The sequence below is a fragment of the Microtus ochrogaster genome, linkage group LG1 (assembly GCF_000317375.1).
Source record: "Microtus ochrogaster isolate Prairie Vole_2 linkage group LG1, MicOch1.0, whole genome shotgun sequence".
NCBI classification, from domain to species: domain Eukaryota; kingdom Metazoa; phylum Chordata; class Mammalia; order Rodentia; family Cricetidae; genus Microtus; species Microtus ochrogaster.
The window spans coordinates 57425849-57451853 of record NC_022027.1 but is presented as its reverse complement, the minus strand read 5'-3'; the positions used below and the strand labels follow the sequence as shown (position 1 = coordinate 57451853).

Sequence of the window (26005 nt, the reverse complement as noted above, 5' to 3'; positions counted from 1 at the left end):
AAGGCGTATGCCACCGTGGCCCGGCCACCAGCTGAATTTTAAAACTTTAGTTTCTTACTATTTGGAGGAGACTTTAAAATTTTACAACAAAAAATGACTACAAAATTAGTTAATCTAATAAAAATATTTATATTAAAATTTCAGTATCACCAATTTCTCTTTAAATATATAGTCACGTACATACACCCTTGAGTGACATGGTCAGAAACAGGATCAAGCCCAAGACAGCAGAACATAAAGGAGAAATAAGAAATCTTCCATATTGGACACAGCCACTGATAGGTCAAACAGCAAACAAGAAAATAAAGGTAAGTACTAAGCAATACCAAAGGAAAAAGTTCAATAGTCAAAGGTATCTCTAAAAGAAGAGAACATGCAGAATCCAGACTTGATGAAGAATAGCTGCTACAGAAAGATATAAGAGATACAAAGGTGCTTCCTGTGCGCTGAAGGGCTTCCATCAGACATTCCCACATAAACAAGAAAGCTAGTAAGATAAAGGATCATGAGGATTGTATCAGGAAAATACAATGAAAGAAAAAGAAAAGCAACACTACTAAAGTAGAATAGAAATAAGATAAAATCAGTAAAAACTCAAAGTGGAAGCAAGCGATGACATAGGAGGACAGAGAAGTAGGCCTAGAAGTCAAAAATGTTGAGGAGAAGAGAATGTAACCTATAGCAGTGGTGACACACACAGCCTTAAGAGGACCAGAAGGAAGCGGGAGTCCTTCTCAGTAGCATCAATCCGAGAGCTACCACACGAAGCATCCTCCTTAACATCATCATAGAATGTGATGTTTGTGAAATTCTTTTTTTCTAATTTATGATAGCAACTGATATAAAGGACTATATCAAATTGGATAATGGTAGAAATAAGCATTTCCTTTTTAAACGAAACCACTCAGTTGTATGTATTCTACTAAAACCTTCAAATGGCTACGGTAGTCAGTGTTTTGTAAACATATTTCTTACTCTGCGGCATAACTACTCCAAACTTGTTCTCTCTCTAAACTTCCCTCTGCATACGGCCCTTTCACTTCACACTGCCTTGAGAAATAAGACTCCCCAGCAGTAACTTTGGCCTCTAGCTTCTACAGTCGTATCTATATTCACCAGAAAGGTCTGTCCTCTGCTATCAAAAGCTATTCTCAGACCGAGGCAATAGACGTTAGCTTCACTCTCTCCTACACTCAACTTTCTTAGACACTGAGTCATTCTTAGAACACAAAAACGGATTCCAATTATTTCCCAACACTAAAATTGTTCTACTATCATTCTGTCTTCACTTTACAAACTTCTTAGCTTTGATGACATTTTCCTCTCCACTCTTTTCTGCCTCATTCAGGATTCTTCTATGCGCTTTTCTCTTTATTATCTTCATTATAATTCTGAATATGTGAGTAACCCTGACATGCAGAAGAAGCATATTTTTGTACATAAATCAGGAAGTGCAGGTAGTCATACTTCAACTCATTCCAATCTTTACTACTCTAAATAAACGACTTGTCAAGGTCACCAATAACAAAATGTTACAGCGTCCAGTAAACATTTTACTAGTTTCCAATGCCATTTAATTTATTCACCATTACTGACTCCTAACCCAAATGCTCCTGGTCTCCTCCTAGCATGCGGGTCGTGTCGTTCTCATCCCTGTTTATTTCATCCCTTCCACGTTATAATTTCTAAGTCCAGACACCACCTGAAGAACCATTCTCTTCTCTGCTTACTCCCTACGTCATTTTATTCGTTCTCCTACCTTTAAAGTCAGTCCTGACCTGACCTGCGCTGCTCACGTACAAACAGAAGTCGCCTCCATGGAACTATTCAGATGCGTTGTGAGAACAGAACCAGGAGATGCTCCACCCACCTCACCATCACTTTCCTCCTTATCCTCGCTAAGAAACCAGCATCCATGAGTTGCTCAAACCATAAATTTCGAATCTATTAACTTATCCTCCTCCCTTTCACTCATAAATTTAGTTTAATAGCAAATCTGATCTCAGTTCTTCTCCTGAAAAGAGATCTCAAACCTATTCACTCCACTTAACTGCTCCCACCCACTCCTGCCCAAGCAAGCATCTCATCTGGACAAAACCAAGTCTCTTTCTTTTCCTACCTCTATTCTAACCGCTCAACTATTCTCCAAAAAATTTTTTTAAGGATAATTAAATCTGCTTACACCATTTAAATGGCTACCATTGTTTGGAGGGAACAGGGGATCCCTACCTACGAGCTGCTATGTGATCAAGACCCACCCAATCTTTCAAATATCCAATCCTTACTCTCTAGTTCCCATTCATACCAAATTAGTTTTCTGTTGACAACTAGACTATGTCTCATAGCCTCCCCACCTGTACTCCTGCACCCTGGAGTATTCTCTGCCCCTTTATTCTTCAGTCTTTAAATTACTCTAAATTGACTCTCCAAGATCACCTTACATAGCCCTTCCTTAAGCCTCCCCTTTAAGAACAATGTTCTCATCTCTGTTGACCCAGTGGGGTCTAAAACACTGAATTAATTCTAAATGGCATCAAAATGATCATCAATTATTTTACATGTTTATTACATACTTCTCTCACTATAACGCAATCCATTAAGCACAAGGGAAAACTCTGTCTGGTCATTATCTCCACAGCACTGAGAAAGGAAGGCGTCTGACAAGTGCTGAATGAACGAATAAAAAGTAAATCAACAAGTGAAGATGTAAATATTTTAAGTTATTTTTTTAAATCAACTGTTTATTCCTTGAATGCCAAAGGCCTAAAATAAATAAACATCTAGCACATTTTCTCACCTTGCCTAGAAAGGAAATTATAGACTGGGTTTGGAGTTGGAGATTACCCAGGTCTGTGGCACTCTAATATATTCTAATGCGACCACATAACACACATCATCAGTTACAAATAAATAAGCTGAAAGAAAAACTACATCACAGATCAACTTTTACCTTGAATCACATATAGGTTTGGATGCTTTTCTGCCTTTAATTTTAAATTCATGGGATGTTCCTTCAGGTTCTTTCTCTGCTTTGAAAGCCACATTTGGTGGCACAGGAGGAACACGAATTCGCAACCCAAACAAATGCTTCTTCTTCTTTATTTCTTTCCCAGACATAAACCTATTTTTAAAAAAATTAACTAAAATTTTATAAGCTGCACATTTACATGGAAGACCCTAACTTACAACTTTCAAATTAGGCCCTTATACATGAAAAGCTACCCATACCACAAAAGTATTTTCCCGTTGGTGTCTCTGATTCTTATCTACAGGCTTCAGGCTAACAGGTAGAAGGGATAAGACAAAAATAGAGAAAGTTTCAAGTTCAACTTCTTCCAAATATGGCTTCTGTATTAGGTGTGATGATAGACAGCTACAGTCCCAGTACAAGGGAAATATTTGAATTCAGGTTTTTATGGTCACTAGTGTTATGAAACAGGATCTCATTATGAAGGTGAACTGGCCTTGAATCCATGATTCTCCTGCCTCTACCTCCCTCAGGGCTTCTGGCTCTGAATGAACCCAGGACATGGGCAAGCCTGAGCGTATATCAGTAACAACCTGTCTCAAATTAATAATTAAGTAAGATACTTCACAAAGCAAGTATTTGATTCCAATAAATTCTATTTCAGAATGTATTTGTAATACATAAAATCTGACCAGAAATAACTTTTAGAAAGAGTAGACAGAGGTCAGACATGGAGTTGAAAGCAATTTAGACCCTAAAGGTGTGAGTACTCTCTCCCTGGTCTACCACAAACATTTTCTTATACCTAACTCTGCTAGAGTCTTCCTGGCCACAAACACCCCTACCTCAGCTGTTTGAAATGTTCTTCCATTGTATGCACCTTTGGAATGTGCAGCTCTCGTTCCTACCATTATCAGTAACAGGTGTATTTCTGATATTTTAAGATGGAATTAAGAACTGATTCAAACAATATTTTATCAGTACAATTAGCTACTCAATTATTACCTTACAGTTTTTCAAGCTAATTCAAAGATCTAGTTACAAGTAATTAAAATTACCTAATAAGAAAATATTGTCAAGTTCAAAACAGCAACTTGGGAAAACCAAAAATTTTATAATTCAATTTTAATAGTATGTCTGAGAGTTGCATACATGTATTTATATAAATTTCTTTGGGATTTTGAAGATATTTTCAAGAAATGCAGACATGCTGGCTGTAAAGGAGGGTGGTCTATGGAAGAACAGACTCATCATGCAGACCAACACTCTTACTCCTCAGGAACTGACTAATGGCAATAACCAATCTTAAAAGACCCTCCTTTTTTGCACATTCCCACCAGCTAACAAGATTTTACCTTATCTTCACCATTCTGCATCACTGAATCAGTGATTACTGAAAATGCTTCTTCAGGAAAACAGAGTAACGGATATTGAGATGCCTCCCAAACACCCCGTCTCAGAAGTATTACTCTTTCCTTCCCAGTCTCCTAGAATCCCTGCCTTACTATGACCAAGAGAGACTAAGACATTAAAACATTTACAATTGTACGTGCTTTTTCCATACACCAATATCAAATTCTTTATACTCACTATCTCCCTCAGAGGGATATGTAAAATAAATCCACTTACATGGTCTTGTAATCATTTAATGCCTCCAGAACATGCTCATATCTTTCAGATTTGGGTGTGTCTGCCAGCTGCAAAGTATCAAGAAACAATTTAGCATACCATAACTTCTTTCATTATTAATATACAAAGCTATAGGATGCAAAGAAAAGTGTACTAACTTGTGTTCAAAAGACCTAAAGTCTATTCTGGGTCTTCACTGACACTATGTGACCTACCTAGTACCATTTAACCTCTCAAGATTTATTTTCTAAGTTACAAGAGAAATGTCTAAATTTTATACTAATTTTGTTAGTTTGTTACATGAAATAAAATGTATTTGTGAAGCAACTGCACATTATAAACATTAAAGAACTGATATATTAGTTCTGTATATATATATGACCTAAGGAAATAACACCTCTAATGTTACACATAATCTCTAAATAAATCTCTAAAAGAAGCACAAAGCTAGTCCAATGAACAATAAAAACATCCCAGCACTTGGGAAGCAAACAGGTGATCTCTGAGTTCAAGGCCAGCTGGGTCTACAGAGCTGAGGACAGCCAGAGCTGTTACACAGAGAAAACTTAGGTGAGGGAAGGGAAGACATGACCCTTTTTTAAATGGCAACTAGGACTGCACTGCAATGCTCCTGAGGTGCGGTTCTCAAGCCTCTACACTGATACCTTTGGCAAGAGGACTCTCTGAACCAGCACTGTGGAGCTCACACATGCCAACCGGTCAGCATTAGATCCTAGGTGATGCTCTCAAGGCCCATCTGGACCTCCACCAGCACCATCCTCCCAGTCTGTCACAGCTGAAAGACTTCACAATGAATGTGGTTCAAGTCCGCAAAGCTTCCTCATCGGAGAAGATTCCCCAGTGGAACTCTGTACAGCATTTTCTGCCTGTCTGACTGCTCCCCATTTGGTGAGATGTCTGTTTAACTTTTATATTAGTATGGTACTAGTAGGAATGCTTAGGTGAATAAGCCAATCATATTCAAAAGATAAATCTTATATGGATATCCTAACCGCCAAGCACCTCAGAGTTCACAGGCCATACAAAAGTGAAATGAACCGCTTAAATTCTCCTAGCTAAAAAAACCACCAGAACCTGAACTCAAGTGGTAAATTACACGTTCCTCCCTGTCTGACTGTCCTCCCAATATGAGACACCCAATAACAAGTTTTGAGGACTGAAAATAGGCTCTCACATATCAAAAACACATGTTCACAGGGTTTGGTGGTGCACACTTTTAATCCCAGCAATCAGGAAGGTAGAGAGATTGGTAGGTGTTTGTGAGTTCAAGGGGGGGAAGAGAGAGAGAGGGAGGGAAGGAGAGAGAGGAAAACAGAGAGGGAGAGAGAGACCAAGACCTTGTCTCAAAATAAAAAAAATTAAAAAAAGAACAGCACATGCTTGACCCTCTGAAGTACACTCCCAGATCCAGAATTTCTATTTAAGGAAGAATGAAATAAACAGACTCTGAAGTTTGCAAGAAAATAAGCCCTAGAAATAATTCAATCTTTCATCAAGGCCACAGTCTCTTGTAAAGAGACCCAGTTATTCATCAACATTAATAGTGGAAAAAGCTAAATCACTTACTGAACCCCATTTCATAAGCATTAGCTCTACAAACATCTGAAGCAGCGTTCATATATGTTTGAGATCAAGTTTCTAATGGTCTCATGTGATTTCCTCATATAAACCATCTGACTAATTCCATCTACTTTATCCCCTCTAAAATCAGATGAGCTTTTATCTGATACACACACACACACACACTATTGTGCTTAAATTTAACGGCAAAAAGCAGGGCATAGTAGTATATGCTTTTTTTTTTTTTTAATTTGGAGGGTAGGGAAAGACAGGGTTTTACTTTATAGCCCAATTGGTCCCAAATTTGTAACAATAGGTATGTACAACCATATTCAGCTGACCTTTGAGACAGACTCATCAAATTGACTTGGCTGGCTTTGAACTTGTGACCCTACTGCAATAGCCTTTGGAGTAGGTGGGGTAATAGGACTACAACACCAGGCCAGGCTTTATTTTTATTTTATTTTATTGGAGATAAAAATTCACTATGCAGACCTGGCTGGCCTAGAACTCTCTATGTAAAGCAGGCTGAAATTCAACTCCCAGTATGATGGAGGAAGGTCATTGGTTAATTAATAAAGAAACTGCTTGGCCCTGATAGGTTAAAACATAGGTGGGTGGAGTAAACAGAAAAGAATGGTGGGAGGAAGAGGAAGTGAGGTAAAACACCTCAGACAGACGCCATGCCGCTGCTCTCCAAGGCAGATGTGATGAAGCAAGCCACCAGGTCAGACATGCTGAATCTTTCCTGGTAAGACTGGTGCTACACAGATTACTAAATATGGCTTAGGCAAGATGTGAGAATTAGCCATTAAGAGGCTAGAACTAATGGGCCAAGCAGTGTTTAAAAGAATACAGTTTCCGTGTAATTATTTTGGGGCATAAGCTAGCCAGGCGGCCGGGAGCTGGGTGGCAGGAATGTAGCCCACAGCTCCTTCTACACCAGTATACTGCCAGCCTTAAACTCCCAAATGCTGTCATCAAAGCTATGTGCCAATTTCTGTTTTCAGCTTAAACCTGCAGATATTTTCTCTTGATCCTGACATCCTTTCCAAAAACAAAGACAGAACTTTGGCCCTCTTTTACAAGTTCCATCAAGATTTCCAAAATAGTTCTCTTACTGTTTTTCAAGTCAGTGACAAATCCACTTAACTTTTACTTTAATTAGTTTGAATTTCAATATCTTATTTGAAATCAATTTATAATTTGTCCATATAAGGTCTATAATATTTGATAAAGCAGTGTTGCATATCTGAAAGAACAATATTTGAATATTTATACCCCAAGGGTTTTTATTGCACTATAAAACTTGGAAATTAACATATATAAAATATCAACCATTGCCAAGCAGTGGTGGTGCACGCCTTTAATCCCAGCACTTGGGAGGCAGAGCAGTCACATCTCTGAGTTCGAGGCCAGTCTGGTCTACAAAGTAAGTTTCAGGATAGCCAGAACTGTCATACAGAGAAGGGAAAAAAAATATCAACTTCCTAGTTTACTGACAACCACCAACAAACCTGACCTCCTATTTCTGAAACCTTCAACTTTCTTAAGTGCAACTATGATGGTATGAATCGGACTGCTTATGTTATGAGCTAGGTGTTCCACCTGACTGAAAGGACAAACAAAAATTTTACCAACATGCAACTGCATTTCTCTTCATTTATTTGTTTGTTTACTTTTCTTTTCTTTTTTTTGTTTTTGTTTTTTTTTGTTTTTGTTTTTGAGACAGGGCCTGAATGTTCTGGAACTCGCTCTGTAGACCAAACTGCTCTGGAACTCAAAGATTTGTTGGCTTGTTTTTGAGATATATATGCCCAAAATGGCCTTGTGAAATTATGATCCTCCTGCATCAGCAACCTGAGTTCTTAGATTGTAGGTATGCAACCACATGCCTAGATCACACTATACTTGACTTTACATTATTTATTTGTTTATTAGTTTGTTTGGGCTTTTCCAGGCAAGGTTTCTCTGTGTAGTCCTGGCTGTCCGGGAACTCACTCTGCCCAGCCCCTTGCTCTGTCTTGTTGGGACAGCCCTCACTGTGCAGCAACCCTCCAGCTTCAGTCTCTCCGCTAGGGTCACAGGTGCGCTACACCACATCCAGTCTATGTTCCTTTCTCAAAAGCTCTTTTTAAAACCAGCACAGGAGACATCAGAAGTCACTTTGTAACTGATTATTCTACTACTGACAGGATCCCAACACTCCTAGACATTAGAGATATGTAAGAGAAAACGAACACTGGTTACTTCTCTAAGATTTTCTATAGAAAACTGAAAAAGAAAGCAAAATTATACTTAAGGCACCTAATACAAAGAATTTTTCTAACAGTTCTATTTTTTTTTTTTTTGGTTTTTCGAGACAGGGTTTCTCTGTGGCTTTGGAGCCTGTCCTGGAACTAGCTCTGTAGACCAGGCTGGTTTCGAACTCACAGAGATCCGCCTGCCTCTGCCTCCCGAGTGCTGGGATTAAAGGCGTGCGCCACCACCGCCCGGCCCTAACAGTTCTATTTTTAACTACAATGATTCTTACTTTAGAATATGGAAGAAGTAAATAACTTATTTTCACCATGTGTTCAATTTCCCAAGGCAAGGAACATAAGACAATCAGAGGGCTAGTTGTGATATCATTACCAAAGTTATTTCAAAAAACTAAAAAAAAAAAGAAAATTTTAAACTTTAATTGTCGGACTTGTTCATGTGTCTCCTTTATTTTTAACCAAAAAAAAAAAAAAGACATCAAGCAGTTCTAAGACCACCTACCTCTCCAGGGTGCAATCTATCCCAGTTTTCATTAATGTATGTCATAAGCTCAAGTTCAGAGTCAAAGTATTTCTTCTTGTGAATAACACTTAGGTTGTAAAGGCATAGGTGTGCTATATCTACCCTGAAATCCAAAATTAATTAAAATATATGAAAAGTCAGTTTTTAATGAAACCAATATATAAAACTACTATAATAAAACCAAAGTGATATACTTACGTGGATAGGCAGTCAATAACCTAAATCACAATACAATAAACTATTACATATGAAGAACTAGAAAACACTAGCTTAACTAATGTGGAATAATTATAAACTAAGATGTACCCAAATTACTTCCTAAATGAATTTTAAAAAAATCTGACACCAGGCGGTGGTGGTACATGCCTTTAATCCTTTAATCCCAGTCTCAGGAACAAAAGGAAGGAAGATCTCTGAGTTCAGGGCTAGTGTGGTCTACAGAGCAAGTTCCAGGATAGCCAGGACTACCCAGAGAAACACAGTCTCGTAAAACCAAAAAAAGTAAAAGATGTGGCTACAGGAGAAAATGACTGCTGACTAACATCACTGTGTTCTCACTAAAGGCACACTGTACATTGCCAGGCCGTGTGCCATCTGCGTGAGTTAAGCCATCACCCGCTCTTAAATATGTAAAGCACAATAAAAATTTGTACAATCTCAGCATACACATTTTATTAGATCTCCAAAATCCCTCACTTACCGTAAAAAATTACTACATCAAAGCAGAAACTGTTATATTATTTTATCTGCTTCTCTGTGATACTCTGAAGGCATGAGAAGCCAAAACCACAAAGACCCTAAACTGAAAGCACCAACATCTTTCCATAATGAACTCTTATTAACGTTAACAATAAAATGGGATAATCCTGGTGAAGATGGCATAAGCCTTGAGGATTACAAAAAGAAATAAAAGCCAGGTATAGAGAACGAAATTTTATTTACTTTTCATATAAAAGTTTTTATATGGTATGACACTTCCTAAAAACATAGAAAAGTACATGCTTACCACTGTAATGGTAGACGTTTGAGGTACTCTGGTCCAGAACTGCAGACAGAGCAAATAAATGTATAAAACCTAAAAATTGAAAAAAAAAAAAAAGTTTTATATTGAGTATTCAAAGCTAAATATAAACTAGTTAACAATTACAGCCAGTATTCAGCAAATGATATAAGGCTTCATAATGTAAGGAACTGGTACACAAATCAAAATGCAGTTTCAGTTATGACACTAACAACAATAATGGTTAAAACTCCTATCTGGGGGTAAGGGAAAACTTCTTTAACCATTAGAGAATTCTAAGTTGACACAGATTCACCAGTATTCACACTAATAGCCTATGTGTGCCAAGATCTGTGATGGCTACTTCTATAAGCATTATTTCACCAAAGTTCAAATTACCTGTAAAATAAACTCAAAAGCAGACGAAACCAAGGTCAAAAAGACAGTAATTATATACATCTAGATTTAAACCAAGATTTACTTCAAGAGAGATAAGTAAGCCAGCTTTACTGATCTGTCTTAATTTTTCTTCCTACAACTCTGATGTGGGATTCCCCACTGTATGACATGAGTATGTTTTATTACCACTGGTTAATAAGCTGCTTTGGCCTATGGCAAGGCAGAATATAGCTGGGCAGGAAAACTAAACTGAATTCAGGGAAAAAGAAGGTGGAGTCAGGCAGTCGCCATGTAGCCGCCCAAGAAACAACATGTAAAGTAACAATGTGATAATTTAAGATGCAAGAGCTAGCTAGGAATATGTCTCAGCCATTGGCCAAACAGTATTGTAATTAATATAGTTTGTGTGTGATTATTCGGGTCTGGGTGGAAAGGAAACAAAAGAGCAATCTTGATTTACAGATCTCATTGTCCCTTCCTTAATATTCTCACATGGAAAGTACAATTTATCTGCTTTCACAAGTTTTTAAACTTGATATACAAATTGATTTTAACAGGATCCTATAGCATTTCCCAATTCTAAATCAGAGTATTCCTTTGAGACTCTTGAAGAAAGCTCCCGACAAGAACATTTAGAGACCTATGAAGTGACAAGAACAAATGTGCTCTCTGAGACAATAGTTCAAAGCTTCCCGGAGTAATAGTCAAAAGCATTGAAAGTATATACAAAGCATGTTTACTATTTAGTATTTTCCCTCTGAGTTGATTCCGTTACACATCACTGTCATAATTATTTTTAGAAACCTGAAGCTGCAAAATAACCACAATTACAAAGCATCCACGACAAACCAATCATTGAAATGCAAATGTTCTTCTCACCTATCTCCAAATAGCATTGGCTTTTGAAGGCATTGCACACAAGCCTCATGAAACCACTGCTTACATTTGCAACACTGCAGCATCTTTAAATACCAGCTACCAAAAAGAAAAAAAAAGAGTTTAAATTAATACTTTTTAAAACAATATCCTACTATATAGTTCAAGATTGGCATCCAAATCACAACCCTCCAGACCTCACCAGTGCTGAGATTACAATTGTGCACCACCATTGCTAGCTAAATGACTACTTATTAATGAAGCAAGGGTTCTTTTTGAAAAAAAAAACTACATTATATAACAACCAATGTAGTTCTGACAAAAGTATTATACTTCTGCTATACTTCATACTAATTTTTTCTCCAAAAAATATTTGTACTATTAATTATTTCACCCTTCAAAAATGTTTGTACTATTAATTATTTCATCCTTCCTCTTTTTTTTTTCCTTTTTTTCTGTTTTGGTTTTTCTCTTGTAGCTTTGGAGGCTGGTCCAGGAACTCACTCTGCAGACAAGGAAGGCTGCCCTCAAACTCAGAGATTAAAGGCCTGCGCCACCACCGCCTGGCTCCACCCCTCCCTCTTCTATATGGGAATTTATGTGCTCTTTAAGAAAAACTAATATTTCAAGTCAATAATGTCTTTGATTTCTCTCAGATCACAAGATTCAAGGGTTTTGCTTTTTGTAGTGAGATCTAAAACAGGTCGTTACACAATCTACCAATGAGCTACACACCCAGATAGCTCTTTTTATTTTGATTGTTTTCCTTTAAGTTTTGTTTTTTAGCGACAGTCTCACTAGCCTCAAAATTAAAGATGACGTCAAAACTGGGTCACTCATATCTCCTTAGTACTAAGATGAACTATACTACCCCTTCATCCAATTCATGAGGTGCTAGGGGTCAAATCTAGGACTTCAAGCCTGCTAGACAGGCTACTACAGCTGAGTTACATCCTCAGGTCTCTTTCATTTTTTTGAGTATCATTCTGAGGTTGACCTTGACCTCTGCTCACAACCACACCCAGCTGTTTAAAAGCTTTCCTAAAGGTGGGCTCCTACTGCTGCACAGATGAGCTCCAAACTTCTAGACCATCAGAAAACACAGATATTTACAATTCATAACGGTAAAAAAATTAGGTTGTGAAGTGGCACAAAAATAAACTTGTCTGGGGGTTACCATAACATGAGAAAACGTGTTAAAGGGTCACAGTATTAGGACAGTACTAAAGCAATCCCCTTCTTCAGCCTCCTGAGTAACCACAACTACAGACGTGTGCCCCAGGCCTGCTATGAGTTTATGTGTAGACTGCTTTTCTGTGTGTGCATCAAGTGCATGGAGAGCTTCGCAAAGGCCAGAAAAGGGAGCCACTCTCCCCAGAACTGGAGTCATAAGTAGTTGTGAGCTGCCAGTGGGTGCTAGGAATTAACCCAGGTCCTCTGTAGCTGCAAGACTAGAAAATCCTCTTAAGTCACCCAGCCATTTCTGCAGTCCTTATTTTTTTATTTTTCGATAGAGGATTTCTCTGTGTAGCCCTGGCTGTTCTAGAACTCACTCTAGACCAGGCTGGCCTTGAACTCACAGAGATCTGCCTGCCACATCTCCCAAGTGCTGGGATTAAAGACGCGTGTCACCATTGCCCCTCCAGTCTCTTTTTTTATTTAGGTGCCTATGAAGGGTATATGCATGTTCAGTATAGTTGCCCACAAAGCCCAGAAAAGGGTGACTGATGCCCTGAAACTAGAGTTAAAGGTGGTTGGTTGTGAGTCACCCAGTGTGGTTGCTGAGAACTCAACTCAGGTCCTCTCTGGGCTGTGTAGGTACTGCACTCATGTGCACATTATCCACACACAAATAAACCTACATATACATAATTTAAAATCTTAATAAAAAATAAACATAAGACATCCAATATATCTCTCTAGTTCCTGAACAGTATACTTTGTTAGTAAAATACTTAGAAAAATTACTTGGCAGTTTCTTCTGAAAATTACATATTGATGTATATACACAGGAACTAATATTTAGGAAACATTAGTAATATATACAGTCTAATCAGTCTCTGAAAAAGCCTCACCTGGGACTCTATCACTTAACTAAAACCTGTCTCTTAGTTACTCATTCAAATAATATTAAGTATATACCAATTTTCAAATGCGTAAATCACTAAACATGACATCAAATGAACTGAGACAGCTTCACACTCCAGTGTGGCAAAGTGGCCTCCACAGCACACATTTTCCTCTATAATTTATTTTAATGACACATCTGGCATAAGGAAAAAGATGAGGGAGGTGAGAGGAAGATGAGGATTTCCCAGGAGGTTTTATTTGAACAGATTCTTCATACATCTGTAATTCACCATGACTGCTACACCACACTCAGCAATAATAAGACAACCAGTAACCCTGGTGCTCTTGAAAAGGCCTTAAGAATGTGAGGCCAATTTGGAAGTATATACAGTGAAACGGGGTCTCAAACCAACAAAGAGGTCTTCATTAAAAAAAAAAAATTAAAAAGAAAAAGAAGGTAATATAAGTTAGTAAAAATTACTTCAAAGGACATTAGATAACTGTTTACTTACTCTCCAGGGCCTCCACAATAGCAGTAACACTGCTGGACATTGGTTTTATGACCTGCATCCCACTCAAGGTCTGCCACACTATAGGGCAATGTCTGCTTCATGACTTGCAATGCTTTGGCATTTGGTCCTTTCTTAAGCGCACCACCCCTCTATATATTAGAGGGAAACATTTGAAAAAGTGAAGGTCAAATTTCTTTAACCAAATTTTCTAATTTATAATTCTGTAATTTAAAATTCCTGGCACTACAGAAATAATATCCATTCTGATATTTCTATAATATCATATTGTCTGATTTATTATTAATAATACAATTATTTTGTTGTCTTTCAATTTATTGTCTCAATCCCCACACCACTATCAGAAAGTACAAAAATAACCATAAGCCATTTAAGGATCATTAGTAAACAATAATTCTTTTTAACCAGCATTAGCTGCTAATTTCATTCAGAACAAACTTTTCAATGTACACAGTCATTTCAAAAACAATGCCTTACAAATTCCATAGGGCTTTAACCCGAAACACTTTTAAAAGATACCTTTGTTGTTGTTGCAAAAACACACTGCCGACAGAGCCATTTCTCATCTGAGTCAATCACACTCGAATCAATGTGAGGTGTGTGACACAACTGATGATACCCTTGATATCAAAAAAAGCACAGCAAATTCTATTTTATTAACAAGCACTGCAGAATATAACTTCAAGATGATATTTCAGTTCTAGTTTTGTCGTTCCCTTCATTATAAAAGATAAATAGATCTTACAATAAAGTTTCAAAGTAGCAAGACAAGTACTGACAATCTTTTGTCTTCAATGGACTCACTTGGATTTAGTAACACTTATACAAAACCAAGAAGAATTAATGTTTACCTTGACCACACTTATCACATATCACCATTTCATTGGGAGCTTCTGAATACTCTTCTTGACATATTGTACAGACCATTTCCCCACTCCCAGTGGCTCCTGAAATATGTAAAGCAACATTAAACAGTCATGAAGAATTCCACAGAGCTTTTATGACTCAGTGTAGCCATTGGGCTTCCTACCATGGCAATAAACCTCAGAACTATAAGCCAGCCCCAATTAAATGCTTTCTTTAAAAGAGTTGCTGTGGTCATGGTGTCTCTTCACAGCAATAAAACCCAAACCAAGACACTGAGGGAGATTTATTAACACTAGAAGTTTTCTGCAGAACACACACTGACTCGGGTTCACGTCTTCACTCATGTTATACATTAGCATAATAAGATCTCAGGGAATAGGCAAGGAAGTTATGTGCTCCCTTTCTGGACTTAAGACAGTTCTTTGTAGCCGGGCGATGGTGGCGCACGCCTTTAATCCCAGCACTTGGGAGGCAGAGGCAGGCGGATCTCTGTGAGTTCGAGGCCAGCCTGGTCTACAGAGCTAGTTCCAGGACAGGCTCCAAAGCCACAGAGAAACCCTGTCTCGAAAAACCAAAAAAAAAAAAAAAAAAAAAAGACAGTTCTTTGTATTCACTAATTATGAAAGAGGCTGTATAGCAAGAATTTCGTGGCTGAAACCTAGAAATAAAATGTTTAATAATGTACCCGAAGAGAATTCCTACAACAAAAATTGGAAGTGCCAGTTAATTCTATGGGTCGCCTAAGAAATTAACTCTTTCTTCTTCTTTTTTTTTTTGAAACATAGTTTCTCTGTGCAGCCCTGACTATCCTGGAATTAATTTGCTCTGTAGACCAGGCTGTTCTCAAACTCAAGAGATCTGCTTGCCTCTCTCTGCAAAGACATGCACCACCACCACCCACCTTAATATTTTTGATTTTAAAAAAAAAGAAAAAGGGCAATGAAGGTACACAACTTTAAGTCCAGCACTCAAGGGAGAGGCTGGCAGATCTTAGTTGAGTTTGAGACCAGCCTGGTCTACAGAACTAGTTCTAGGACAGCTAGGGCTGTTATACAGAGAAACCCTATCTTGTAAAAAACAAAACAAAAACTAACAAACAGCAACAACAAAAACTTTCTCAGCTGGGTGGTTGTGGCGAACATCTTTAATCCCAGCACTCAGCGAGGCAGAGACAGGTGGATCTCTGATGTGGGATTCCCCTCTCTGTGCTGTAATTACCATTAATAAATAAATAAGTTGCCTTGGCCTATTGAAAGGGCAAAACTTAGGTAGGTGGAGAGGATGGAACTGAATGGTGGGAGGAAGAAGGCAAGATAGAAGAGACGCCATGGAGTCAGACACACTGAATCTTTGCTGGTAAGCCACTGCCATGTGACAATATACAGATTAATAGAAACGGGTTAAACTAATATGTAAGAGTTAGCCAATAAGAAGTTCGAGCTAATGGGCCAAGCAATGTTTTAATACAATTTCTGCGTGATTATTTCGGTTCTGGGCAACTAGGACAAGCAAGCTCCTCTGGCCTCTGGCAAGGCAGAATATAGCCCAGGCTGGAAGAGATATATGGAGAAGGTAGGCAGAGTCAGGGAGACACCATGTAGCTGCCTAAGGAGACAGATGCCCCAGAACCTTACCAGTAAACCATGAACCTCCTATAAAATAATAGAAATGGGTTAATGTAAGATGTAAGAGTTAGTTAGTAAGAAGTCTGAGCTAATTGGCCAACCAGTGTTGTAATTAATAAGTTTTTGTGTTATTATTCAGGTCTAGGTGTCCAGGAAATGAACAAGCAGTCTCTATCTACAGACTTCCATGAGTTCCAGGTCAGGCTGGTCTACGGAGCTAGTTCTAGGACAGTCTAGGCTACACAGAGAAACCCTGTCTCAAAAAAAAACCAAACCAAATCAAACCAAACAAACAAAAAATTCTCTGGGCAGTAGTGGCATATGCCTTAAATCTCAGCACTTGGAAGGCAGAGGCAGGCAGATCTCAGATTTCAAGGACAGCCTGGTCTATACATCGAGTTCCAAAACCGGACTACACAGAAAACTACCTGGAGAAATAAACAAGACATTTCAAAGCCAGGTATTGTTGCATACACCTTTAATCTCAGCACTCTTCTTGAGACAAGATCCTACTATGAATCTCAAACTGCCCTAGAACTTACTCTGCTGCCCAGGGGTTTGCCCTGAACTCTTGTCGCATTATCTCAGCGTCAGTCTTGATGTAGGAGGGTCATCTGTCTATGAAGTGCTAGCTTTACAGATCTGAGTCCATAGAGAAGTGATGGTCAAGCAGATGGAGGAACTGCCCGTGTACCCTCAGTTAGAAAGCACTACTGCTAGGCTTCAAACCCAGATGTGCCAGAAGCCATGGTCTCTCTACCAAACACTATTTCTTCTACCAAAGCACTTTCACACAGCCTGTGTTCAAAATTATAACTTCTAATAACTGCATAACATTTCATCTAGTGGAAAAAAACAAATTTGCTGTATTATCTCTTAATGTATATCACATAGGTAACACAAAAGGTACCAACTATTATTTTGCTTGCTTTTGTATTACTGTTTATTTAGGTCTTCTGTCCCTTCCAAATTTCCTGGTACACCTAGTGGGACTTGTTCAATAATTCCTGGGTTTATGGCTATAATTAGAGAGTAGTCAATCTGAGCTTAGCTTCTCATGCTAAATGTGTTGTTTGACAAGAAAAGGCTGCATAGCCTCAGCCAGGAGTAGGTGCCTAAGATGACTCCCACTATATCTACATGGTGAAGAAGAAAGCAATTCTGCAGAAAAGGAGTTATTAATCCAAAAAACTGTATGCATTCACCTCAAGAAACAAACCTAAGAAAACTGGGAATTATAGTTGTGAAATCTAAGAATACCTTTTTTACTATAAAATTTACATGATTCCTGATCTAGCTTAATTGCCCATGGTCTTCCTTACTACAAATTAAGGCATCTACAAAGTCTTAGCTTTTTCATCTTAGTAATGCCAAAATGCTGGGCAGGAGATGGCTCTGTGGTTAAGAACACTTGCTCCTCAACCACAAGTGTGAGTCCAGATCCCAGCAACCACAGCATTCCTACAAACACTTGTAAACCCAGCTCAGATGGGAATGGTATGTGCAGAGACAGGAGAATCACTGGGACTTGCTGGCTTTTAACGTCAGTGGGGCTCAGGGAGAGACTTTGCCTCAAATGAATAGGTAGAAAGTGAGAGAGGACAATGTCCAACACATTCTTCTGACCTCCACACATAACCCCTTACACACATACATAAATAAATAATAAATCTTAAAAATAGCTATCATATATTTGCTTAATTTAAGCTAGAAAAGTCTCTTTATAAAAGCATGGTGGCAAACAGTTTTAATCCTAACACTCAGGAGGCAAAGCCAACTCTACTTTTTGTTGAGTTCGAAACCAAGCTACTCAATATAGCAAGTTCCATGCCAGTCGAAGGTATGTAGAGAGACCCTGTCTGGGGGGAAAAAATGCAGGGCAGTGATGGAAGACTCTTAATTCCACTCGGAAGGCAGAGACAGTGAATCTCTGAGTTCCAAACCAGCCTAGTTCAGGGCTACAAAGAGAAATCCTGTCTCAAAAAAATCAAAATAAGGGCTGGAGAGATGGCTCAGTGGTTAAGAGCATTGCCTGCTCTTCCAAAGGTCCTGAGTTCAATTCCCAGCAACCACATGGTGGCTCACAACCATCTGAAATGACGTCTGGTGCCCTCTTCTGACCTGCAGACATACACACAGACAGAATATTGTATGCATAATAAATAAATATTTTTAAAAAATCAAAATAAAATAAATAGCTACATCAGGGCTGGAGATGGCTCAGTGGTTAAAAGCTGGTACTGCTCTTGTAGCTGACCAGAGACCAGTCCCCAGCACCTATGGGCTCACAACTCCCTGCAGCTCCATCTCCAGCTTATCTGACACATCAGACCTCTTCAGTCACCTACCTACATTCACACACGAATGTACACACTTTTTTTTATTTTCTATTTTTAAATGCAATTTTTAATTAAAAATATAAAAATAAAGCTATAGCAAACATTGCCACCTAGTTTCTGTTTTTAAATATCTTTTCATTTATTATTTTATTGGTGTTTTCCTGTATGTATGTCTGTGTAAGTGTTGGGTCCTGGAGTTGTGACCTGCCATGTGGATGCTGGGAAACCAAACCTAGGTCCTCAGGAAGATCAGTCACTGTTCTTAACCTCTGAGCCATCTCTCATCACTCCACTTAGCTTCTTTTTCAATTTTTTTCAATTATATTTTATTAATAAACTTCTAGAAAGAGATCTGCTGAATAGATTATAGAGTACATTTTTATTCATTTAATGCAACTGTTGAAAAATATCCAAAACAGAAATCTACATTGTAAACAGCAATGCAGGAATATATTATTTCACAGAACAAAAATTAATACTAGGTATTGAAACTTCCTAAGCCCGGCAGCAGCAGCACGCATCTTTAACCCCAGAAGTCGGGAGGCAGAGGCAGGCTGATCTCTGAGCTCAAGAACAGCTAGATCTACACAGAGAGTTCCAGGACAGGTTCCAAAGCTATACAGAGAAACCTGTCTCAATGCAATTCAATTAAACTATAGAGAGCTTTGTTTATAAACAAGGAAAATAATTCTATATATTAATAAATTCTTAAACTTCTCCTCATACACGCTACTGAGTAGTAGGAAGACACTATATTCAATTTCTTTAGCCCCAGAAAATACCATGTTGAAGAAAGCTAAATTTCAGTATATATCATGTTCTAGAGGAACAGTAGCACCTGCCTGTTTGGATGTCCTTCCAGAGAACCCAGGATTTAGAACTGTCCTCAAATGTGATGAAGCAGCTCTGTTTCAATATGTTTATCTGCAATACAGAGAAAGAATTCAGGTATCTCTTAAAACTATAGGTGTGAATTAAACTTTAAATTACAGCAGAGGTCTATTAAAATAACTTGCCTTTTTGATAGTTCCAAGATAAAACAAGCCATCTGACCACCTAGCTAGGACATCCTGACCCTCTTCAAATTTACATGCTGGCTTTTTGGCTTTATGTCCATCCTGTAAAGACAGCTTGTTCAAGGATGCTGGGGTCTTTTGGTTTCGACGTAAAGGAGACCGCTTGTGGACCAGTGAGTTACCTGCTCCTGTAGAGTCTCTAGTCAGGAAATAAAAACCAAATATAAGATTTATAATGGTTTACATCAATGATATATTTCATATGTTAACCAAAACTTTTGGTATAAAGCCTTAATTTGTGAGAAAAACAACAAATAACTCAAATGGCAAATGCTTTCTATATAGACTTTTAAAAAAGAGCAATAATTCATAATATTTGCTCACTGCCTACCCTAAGTGAAGCCAGGATTCAGCAGTCATTTCACCAAAACATTTTAGGGTAACTACCTCAAAAACAACTGGGTACAGTGGATAAGCCTGAACACCAACATTGGGCGGCTGAGCACAAGGAGACGTTCCAGGCCAGCTCAGGTTACTTAGGAGTTCCAGGCCAACTTAAGCTACATATCTAGAACCTTGCCTTTAAATTAAAATTAAAAATTGAAGATTTAATAAAACTATACAGACAAAAAGAGAACATAAAAGTTCAGTTAAAAAAAAAAGGAAGAAACCAAAGGTGGGAGAAAGTCTTGGTAGCTAAGAACAAAGGAAACATGTTTTCAAAGTCTAAAAATAACACAAGTTTTGGGAATCATGCCATGCTACAGCGTGGGATCTTGAAGACATGACACTAAGTAAGACAATCCAGAGAAAACAGACAAGTACTGTTTAATTCTGGCTTTATGAGACACATAAAACAAACTCATAGACAAGAAGTACCATGGAGGTAGCTGGGGGGTAGGAGGAAGGATCAAAAAATGCATTTAAAAGATGTCCGAAAAGAATTAAAAACTGATACGGTCCCCCTAAATTGCTGAAAAATGTTAATCCAACAATTTTTTGTGTGTATCCAACAAACTCAAAACCTACAAGTATAGTAACTCTGAATAGTCACTGAAAAAACGAAAGGTAATCTACAAACCAACAGAAGAGAGCTGAATATGTTTATGTACCAGGTACCAGGCCCTTGGTTCCATCCCCCAACACCGTAAGACAAAAATAAACAAAAGAAAAAAAAATAAACAAAAGAAAACCAGGTGCAGGTGTAGGCATACACACCTATAATCCCAGTACTGGGCAAGTGGCCTAGGAAGATCAGAAGTTCAAGGTCACCCTCAATTACACAGCAAGTTCGAGAAGTTCAAGACCAGCCTGGGATATGTCTAACCCTATATAAATAAGCAACCATTTTAAGTTCAGGAATTTTGCATCCCTTATGTAACTAACCCAAATGAATAGCATAATTAAGTATAAAAAAAAAGTCAGTGGAATGCTCCCTAATTCTGGAATGGAAACTATACAAAGTGGCCAACATTCCCAGACACCTTCATATTCTTTGCTATGATTTCAATATGCCTTCTGCCTTCTTCGTGATGGCAATGTACACTGCACCCATTCTTAGATCAAAACATCAAACTTTAATCCCAGCACTCGGGAGGCAGAGGCAGGCGGATCTCTGTGAGTTCGAGGCCAGCCTGGTCTACAGAGCAAGTTCCAGGACAGGCACCAAAGCTACACAGTGAAACCCTGCCTCGAAAAAAACAACAACAAAAAAAAAAAACATCAAATTTTGTAATTTTTCATTTCCTAGTGTTTCTTCCCTTCTCCTGAAATTGCTGATATGCTGTGTTTTGTAACAAGAACTCAACCTAGTAATAGTTACACTTACCCTTTGGACTTATTTTTTCCCCTTCCTATCCACAGCCAAATCTCTAGAAATGCTAGAAATGCTATTAAGAAGCCCAGCACTTAGGAGGCAAAGGCAGGCAGATCTCTGAGTTCAAGGCTCAGTCTACACAGTGAGTTCCAGGTCAGCCAGTGAGACCCCGTCTCACAAAGTGGGGTTGGGGAGAGAACTACACAAGATGGCTCATCGGAGAAATACTCCCCGCCCTCAACCCCACATGGCAAAGAACTGACCCCATAATCTGACAAGTTGTTCTCACCTCCACATGCACGATGACATGCATGCACATCCATACTCAATAAATACTAAAATGTGGGGACAGGAAGATGGCTCAGCAGGAACGGATGCCTACTGTCCTCAGGATCCACATGGCAGAAGGAAAGAACTAACCCCTACAAATTTCCTCTGACCTCCACACATGATATAGATACACAGCCCACATATATACCTACAAACATTCACATACACAATAAATAAATAAATAAAATTAAAAAAAAGAAACCAGTAAGAAGTTGCCAAACCATGTTTAACAATACAGATTTGTATGTAGAGTCAGAGCAGTGGTGCACACCTTTAATTCCAGCCACTCAGGAGGCAGAGGCAGGCAGATCTCTGAGTTCAAAGGCCAGCCTGGTCTACAGAACAAGTTCCAGGGCAGCCAGGGCTATACAGAGAAACCCTGTCTCAAAAATAAATAAATAAATAAAAATAACAGAAGAAAATAAATGAATAAATGTTTTTTAAATTGTCTTTATTTATGTGTGTGTGTCTGTATAGGAATATGTACACACAGGTGCAGGTTATACTATCAAAACACAGATTAAGATCTAGCATATACGGGCGGTGGTGGCGCACGCCTTTAATCCCAGCATTCGGGAGGCAGAGGCAGGCGGATCTCTGTGAGTTCGAGGCCAGCCTGGACTACAAGAGCTAGTTCCAGAACAGGAACCAAAAGCTACGGAGAAACCCTGTCTCGAAAAATCCAAAAAAAAAAGAAAGATCTAGCATATGGCCCTCACACCAAGGGGATAGTTTAAAAGTGGGGGGGAAGGAGGGAGGTAGTTAGGGATGAGGAAGTCTGACAGGAGTTAGGTCAGTGATATCAGATTCCCCTGTAACTGAAATTACAGGCAGTTGAGAGCCTCCCAACATGGGTGTTGGCAACCAAACTCTACAAACACAGTACACACTTTTAACCACTGAGCCATCTCTCCAGCTCCTGGGATACCTAATTTGATAGAGAATGTCACTCTATTCAGAGCAAAAGGTAACAAAGGGTTAAAAAAGTCTTCCCCTCATGGTTTACTATCCCTACATTAAATAAGGACCTGACTCAAAAATCTGGTAATTAGCTGAATGATGTAAATAATGTATATTGAAAAAAATAATAATTTTCCCCATCCTATCTTCTCATTTTAGTCCCCTAGTTAACTAGGTTACCTTCTGAATTAATGTTAGAGCCTAGATAGCTTAATCTAAATAATCTCTGGACCAGTGAGACGGCTCAGCAAGTATGGGTACCTGCTGCCAAGTTTGATCCCCAGATCCTAAAGACTGGAAAAAATTAACTGCAGAGAGTTGTCCTCAGACCTCCACATGAATGCTGTGGTACACAGGTATGTGCACACATACCAACAACATGTATTTGAAAATGTAACTGGGCGGTGGTGCTGTAGTCCTTTAATCCCAGCAATCGGGAAGCAGAGGCTGGCAGAATTCTCTGAGTTTGAGGTCAGCTTGGTACATAGTGAGTTTCAGGACAGCCAGCGCTACACATTATAAAACCCTGGGGGGGAGGGTTCCATTTAAAGTACTTTCTGAGGGGCTGGAGAGATGGCTCAGTGGTTAAGAGCATTGCCTGCTCTTCCAAAGGTTCTGAGTTCTATTCCCAGCAACCACATGGTGGCTCACAACCATCTGTAATGAGGTCTGGTGCCCTCTTCTGGCCTGCAGACATACACACAGACAGAATATTGTATACATACATACATAAATATTTTTTAAAAAATAAAGTAATTTCTGAGGTTACAATATCAAAACACAGATTAAGATCTAGCATATGGCCCTCACACCAAGGGGATAGTTTAAAAGCGGGGGGAAGGAGGGAGGTAGTTAGGGATGAGGAAGTCTGACAGGAGTTAGGGATGAAGAACGATCAAAGTACATTTTATCATCTGGGCAGTGGTGGTGGTGTACACCTTTAATCCTAACATTCAGGAGGCAGAGGCAGGTGGACCTCTAGTTTGAGGTCAGCCTCAAACTCAGTACAAAGTGAGTTCCAGGACAGGCAAGGTTACACAGAGAAACCCTGTCTTGAAATAACAAAATACATTGTATCAAGTTCTCAAAGAATTAACAGGAAGAGAAAAATACAACTTAAGGATCTAGCATAGTATAATTTCTCAAAATAAATAAATAAAAAGAACAAAAAAATCTGTCATTTCAATTATTTTTGCTTCTATTTAAAAATGGGTCTTTACCCTACATTCAGCCTATGCTCTAAGGGTAGAAAGCTGTGCAAGCTGTGTGCCATCTCCTCCCCAGTTCTGAGCACATTGCACAGGTAAACAATAAACAGTCAGTAAACCAGCAGTAACTGGCTGTCTAGTTTAGGTTAGATTTAGTAGTTGAAATCTAAGGGCTGAATGCTACCACCCAACCCAGAACTCACCTCCCTAGTAGGAACTTTCACCCCTCTATTGTGCCGCTGCACTTTCCTTCCTCCTCTGGAAACAGCCATCAGCCATGACACCTCCACCACAATCGTGTTTTCCAGTACCCTTGCCACTACTCTATCCATGATGAACCACTCGGCAACTAAGGGAAAAAAGGAAGGAAAATCTAACCCTACTTCACACTGCCACCTTGCAATAAAGCACTTCTCCTTGATTCACCAGCTTATAAAGCAAAAACATCTTACAACAGTAGGGAACACAACTAGGGGACAAAACAACAACAAAGGAAACAAATCAAACCCACCTATGCTATCCTTACCCCAACCCCAGGAACAAGAAGGCTCATCTTTTTGGGGTATTTGGTTTGATCTGGTTTTTAGTTTTAATGTTTTGAAACAGGATCTCACACTATAACTCAAACTTGCCTATGCTTGCTCAATGTTGGGATTACAGGCGTGAGCCACCACACAGAGCTTAAGTCCCTTCTAAAGCACAAAACTGCTGGGGCTACATTTTTTCCCAGAGTTTCTTCTACTCCCTGTGACCTGAAGGATATAATGTAACAAATGAGGGAGACACTTTTGGTGGAATCTTTTGCCCAGATTATGGTCATATTCACTAGGCTCAGGGGAGCCATCACAGAACCCAGGCACACAGGAAGTAGCAATCTACTTAAGGTCAATCCTATACCAAACCTATGGAGATGGAGAAGTAATCTCTTACCTGAGATAAGGTAAAATAAAATCTGAGCCTGGATGCTTTCCTTTTAACTGAGGAATATATGAACATCTAACATCAAAGAAGCCAAAGTTCTACAAAGATCAGAAAGCATAAGGCAAGCAGATTCAAAACTAGCTCTAACACTGAAGAGACAGCTCAGTGGTTAAGAGCACTGGCTGCTCTTCCACACAGACAGGTCAGAACTGTTTACAACCCTAGCCTCAGGGGATCTGTACAACCCCCCCCCCTTTAAGGCCTTCACAGATAACAAGCACACGTGGATACAAAGATAGACAGACAAAACACATTAAAAAAAATTTTTTTAGGAAAGCTAGCTCTACTCTATTTCTTAGGTTTAGAGTTTAACAAACATTATCATGCATAAAAAATTTTAAATTAGCCAGGCAGTAGTGACACATACCTTTAATCCCAGCATTCAGGTGAAACTCTGAGTTAGAGGTCATCCTTATCTACAAAGCTAGTTCCAGAACAGCCAGAGCTACACAAGAGAAACTGACTCAAAAAGAATAATTTTTAAACAGTAAAAAACTGCCAGGAGAGCCGGGTGGTGGTGCCTCACGCCTTTGATCCCAGCACTCAGGAGGCAAAGACAGGCAGATCTCTGAGTTGGTTGCCAGCCTGGTCTACAGAGACAGGAAAGGCTCCAAATCTACAGAGAAACCCTGTCTTGAAAAACAAAAACAAACAATTCTATAGAGAAACTAGAGATGGCTTAGCAGGTCAGAGCACTTACTGCTCCTGCAGTGTTGTTTCCTAGCAACCAACATGGTATCTAACAACTGTCTGTAACTCCAGATGTTCTGACATCCGTAGACACCAAGGAAATACATAGTGAACAACATACATGCAGATACAACATTCAGACACATCAAATGAAAGTAAGTACATCTAAACAAATGAAGTTTTAAGAATCAGTGGGAAAGCTCAACAGGTAAAGATGCTTGTCACCAAGCCTGATGACCTAAGTTCTTATCCCCAAACGCACGTAAAACTAATTCCCTGAAGTTAGTTGTCCTCTGATTTCCACATGTGTAGCATAGCAACCATACATACACAATA

General features: G+C 38.9%; 1 protein-coding gene across 3 annotated transcripts in view; it reads right to left on the bottom strand.

Annotated features, from left to right (window-relative positions):
* The window catches only part of Mtf2 (metal response element binding transcription factor 2), a 38837-nt gene that overhangs the window by 6302 nt on the left and 6530 nt on the right, over positions 1-26005 (bottom strand). For 2 of the 3 annotated variants that reach the window (XM_005359653.3, XM_026785135.1), the window contains exons 2-11: positions 19685-19883; positions 19511-19592; positions 14689-14784; positions 14357-14457; positions 13820-13968; positions 11241-11336; positions 9969-10037; positions 8942-9065; positions 4598-4665; positions 2951-3121 (exon numbers count right to left, since the gene is read on the bottom strand). In XM_005359653.3, the coding sequence (XP_005359710.1) occupies positions 2951-3121; positions 4598-4665; positions 8942-9065; positions 9969-10037; positions 11241-11336; positions 13820-13968; positions 14357-14457; positions 14689-14784; positions 19511-19592; positions 19685-19883 (1155 nt within the window). The remainder of the gene's footprint in view (positions 1-2950; positions 3122-4597; positions 4666-8941; positions 9066-9968; positions 10038-11240; positions 11337-13819; positions 13969-14356; positions 14458-14688; positions 14785-19510; positions 19593-19684; positions 19884-26005) is intronic. The other variant, XM_026785136.1, reaches the window with a different exon arrangement.